Genomic DNA, 4,557 nt, shown 5'->3' on the forward strand with positions numbered 1-4,557 from the left:
GGCACATCAGTCTGCTGCTGCTGGGGGTTGACATGAGCGTCTGTATGGGTTGCTCAAGCGTCTGTATGGGTTACAGTTGCCAGCCAGCAGCCTAGGGCACATCAGTCTGCTGCTGCTGGGGGTTGACATGAGCGTCTGTATGGGTTGCTCAAGCGTCTGTATGGGTTACAGTTGCCAGCCAGCAGCCTAGGGCACATCAGTCTGCTGCTGCTGGGGGTTGACATGAGCGTCTGTATGGGTTGCTCAAGCGTCTGTATGGGTTACAGTTGCCAGCCAGCAGCCTAGGGCACATCAGTCTGCTGCTGCTGGGGGTTGACATGAGCGTCTGTATGGGTTGCTCAAGCGTCTGTATGGGTTACAGTTGCCAGCCAGCAGCCTAGGGCACATCAGTCTGCTGCTGCTGGGGGTTGACATGAGCGTCTGTATGGGTTGCTCAAGCGTCTGTATGGGTTACAGTTGCCAGCCAGCAGCCTAGGGCACATCAGTCTGCTGCTGCTGGGGGTTGACATGAGCGTCTGTATGGGTTGCTCAAGCGTCTGTATGGGTTACAGTTGCCAGCCAGCAGCCTAGGGCACATCAGTCTGCTGCTGCTGGGGGTTGACATGAGCGTCTGTATGGGTTGCTCATGCGTCTGTATGGGTTACAGTTGCCAGCCAGCAGCCTAGGACACATCAGTCTCCTGCTGCTGGGGGTTGACATGAGCGTCTGGTCGTTGGCTGCTAAAGTCGCCCTCCTACGCCACAACCCTCGGGCCCTGGACGCCGTGCTCCAGAACTATGCCATCGCTGGGGACAAGGTAGTTTATTAACTCAGTTAGACATCCTTGAATTATAAATCCTATATATATAAATCCTTCATAACCTTTCTTGAATTATAATTATTGACTTATAGCGCGAGCTCTGGACGCCGTGCTTCAGAACTACGCCATCGCTGGGGACAAGGTAGTTAATTATTATTAAAGTTAAACATCCTTGAATGTATAATCCTTTATAGACGCCGTGCTCCAGAACTACGTCATCGCTGGGGATAAGGTAGTTCATTATTATTAAAGATAAACATCTTTGAATTATAAATACTTTATAGACGCAGTGCTACAGAACTACGCCATCGCGAGGGATAAGATAGTTAATTATTCTTAAAGTTAAACATCTTGAAATATAAATCCTTTATAGACGCTGTGCACCAGAACTACGCCATCGCTGGGGACAAGGTAATTTATTATTATTAAAGATAAACATCCTTGAATTATAAATCCTTTATATATATGAATCCTTTGTAACCTTTCTTTAATTATAATTACTGATAAATTATATAAATTATTGAATTATTGCGCGAGCTCTAGACGCCGTGCTTCAGAACTACGTCATCGCTGGGGATAAGGTAGTTTATTATTATTAAAGTTAAACATCCTTGAATTATAAATCCTTTATAGACGCCGTGCTTCAGAACTACGTCATCGCTGGGGAGATAAGGTAGTCTATTAACTGAGTTAAACATCATAGATTTATAAATCCCTTGTATGTAAATCCTTTATAACCTTTTTTGAATTATGTTTATTGATGAATTATCTATATTATTGAATTATGGAGTTAACCTCACTTAAATTATAAATTTATGCACTCAGCTGCTATGTTTCGAATGGGGGCAAGACTGCATACTCTCCACACAAAACATTTACCACTATAGCAATTCATCTTACAGATATTTTATCATTATATGCATAGCAATTCACCATAAAAAATACTAAGTACATATAGTTTAGGTTAGAATTAATTAGTAAAGAATGAAATGCATTAATGATAAAATGTCTTCTATGATGAGGTGCCTGAGAACCGTTTCTGCTGTACAGTAAGTTCCAGGAGTTGACTCAGCCGTTATGTTCCGGTAATGCATAGAGCTTTTATTTTACGGTTAACAACTACTTGCAAGACGTACGACGGAAAATGATTTTTTTATGCTTTAAATAAATGAAATATTTCCGACAAATGATATTTAGTTGAAAATACTTGAGATTATAAGTATTCAATCACTTTAAAAGTGATTGACAACTTATAATTGACCAGTGTCGAAGTGTCTATCGCAGCTCTTAACGATTTTGATCATATTTCCGTTGAAAATTATAGAAAATTTATCATTAACGACACAGCGTGACGTCTACTAAATGCATGAACTAGAGGTAGGTTATGTAAATTATTCAGACATCGCTGAAGTAGGCTAGCAATGACAGCTCGGGTATAATGTTATTAATCATGCAAGGATATGTTAATTAGTCGTGGGATAATTGATTAATTAATAATCAGGGATAATGTTATTATCCTATTCATGCAAGACTGGCAGGTTACGACTGACTTTACGACTCGCAGCCATTGTCCACTGGGCATCTGACGTTGAAATAACTTGGATTCAACGTCGGATTAAAGGCACTGGATTGTCTTACCTGACCTCGTATAATTTATTTGCCAATGCAGCGAAGCCGGTCGCTCATGTGACTGACAAGTTTAAAGATTGCGGCGAACGTCCGGTGACAAACTGGTATATTTCTCACATGATTAAGTCTAGTTGGTTCTTAAAATGAGATATTGCTTACTTCTTGCACCCACCGCGCCCGCCATCCAAAACAAGGCTGTGGCCATAAATGATATCCCAATCATGTATCAGACTGAATTATTTTGCCGGCATTAACGTATAATCATTCGTACGATACCTGTTATTTCTATTACTACCAGTGCGCAAATGGCATCGTCCCAGCAAAACTTCAGAACCGACCAATAGAAGCTTCAGTTTAAAGGATATTCCATTTGCACATTAATGGCTCTAGTTTAACCGGGTTTTAGTTAAATATTAAACCCGGCTGACCTAGAGTTCTCTACAGCATGCGACTTTTCTCTAGTGGACAACCCTCTATTAAACTTTATTGTACAGTATTAGAGAAATATTATCCGGGCACTTGATTCGAATATGATAAAATATCCAGTTTTTTCAACTCGTTCGTTGTATTAAAGAAATATTATCCAGACACTTGATTCGAATATGATCAAATATCCCCTTTTTTCAACTCGTTCGTTGTATTAGAGAAATATTATCCGGACACTTGATTCGAATATGATCAAATATACACTTTTTTTAACACGTTCGTTTGATTAACAGGTGTGCAGCAGCGACTACGATGACGAGATGATGCAAGGCTTCGTCAACAAAGGTCTTGTGCCGCGTCTCGTCGGCACTCCTCTGTACGAACCTTGCTGCCAGTTTCTGGTGAGACTTCTTCTTCAACATTTTAAACAAGATAAAACCACACTATTAAACTGCTACGACTTGAAAAAATAATAACTAATAAAATAATAATAAACTAATAAATAAAAATAAAAAATTTAATAAAAATAAAAAATTTGATGAAATAATTAATTTGAAATGAAGCAGTAATAAACTAATAACGGGGCAGTAATAACTTCCCATAATTTAATTTGATGTATAAATAAAAGTTAGGCCGCGTTTGTTACCATTTATTTTATTATATTTCGCGGAAAAAATAACAACTATTCCCGCTCTGCAGATCCGTACGGGGGACAATAATGTGCTGCAGGGAGTGCTGCAGCAGCTGCAGGCGCGTCATCCTGCAGAGGCTGCAGCGCTCTCGCAGCGTGTAGCTGCCGCCAGACCTGCCCTTGACTCCATCTCTTCTGCCTTCAAGAAGGTCTACAGCAGACTCATTTAATTAGGGTGTCTACAGCTGACTCGTTTAATCTTTCGTGGTTTTACAGCAGACAAGTTTGATTCGTGAAAGGTTTACAACTGACTTTTTTAATTCGTGGGAAGTCTGCAGCAGACTCGTCTGATTCGTGGAAGGATTACAGTATACTAATCTGATTCGAGCGTCTGTAGCAAACTTGTCTGATTTAGGAAAGGTTTACGGCAGATTTATCCGATTCGTGGATGGTCTAATTCGTGAGCCTGCAACAGATTCGGCTGATGAGAAGAAAAAATAAATTATGAAAAAAATAATTTTTACATTGAAGTTACTTAAATTAAAATCCAGCTACACATCGGCAATAATGAAGTGTCGGATTGTTCTGTTTGAATTAGATGTAAAACGAAATGGCATTCGGATATTTTGAAGTTATTTAATAAAACTTACAAAATGTAGTTTGCGTCTTTATTTCCAGGTTTTTTCAGACTGGATGAATCGTTTCATTATTTTGATAAAAACTCGACTCTTAACAGGTATTTAGACAGGCACTGGGACTGATATCCTCTAAGCCTTGAGAATGAATTCCAGAAATTTAAAGCGACCAAAGCTGAATTTCCTCAAAGTAACCTCAATGTATCTAACAGAAAAATATTAGTATACATGAAAAATATTTTCAATCTTTTGTCTTCATAATAAAAATACATAAATTTATTTGTGCTCCATCTTACTAAAGCATCATACTTTCATACTTGTCCACACATTCACGCGGTGATTATTTCTGGCCATTAAGAGACTTTGGACTTGGAATTGGTCGTAATATTGCTAATCGAATAGAGGTAGGAAAAACTTCCTAACGATGGGAAGTGTCA

The 4,557-nt window shown here is 39.3% G+C and overlaps 1 protein-coding gene across 2 annotated transcripts; it reads left to right on the plus strand.

The window, feature by feature from the left end:
* Positions 1–530: 530 nt before the first annotated feature.
* LOC108678688 lies at positions 531–4,143 on the plus strand. Of its 2 annotated transcripts, XM_047881471.1 has the most exons (4): positions 531–602; positions 698–796; positions 3,148–3,255; positions 3,554–4,143. In XM_047881471.1, exons 2-4 carry the CDS (start codon positions 698–700, stop codon positions 3,713–3,715), a joined length of 369 nt encoding a protein of 122 aa, XP_047737427.1. In that variant the 5' UTR covers positions 531–602; the 3' UTR covers positions 3,716–4,143. The 2 variants fall into 2 exon arrangements, with proteins under 2 accessions (XP_047737427.1, XP_018022632.2); XM_018167143.2 differs by lacking the exon at positions 531–602 and having other exon boundaries at positions 625–796.
* The last annotated feature ends 414 nt before the right edge of the window (positions 4,144–4,557 follow it).

Source organism: Hyalella azteca, unplaced genomic scaffold (assembly GCF_000764305.2).
Source record: "Hyalella azteca isolate HAZT.00-mixed unplaced genomic scaffold, Hazt_2.0.2 contig8052, whole genome shotgun sequence".
In the NCBI taxonomy this organism is placed as follows: Eukaryota; Metazoa; Arthropoda; class Malacostraca; order Amphipoda; family Hyalellidae; genus Hyalella; species Hyalella azteca.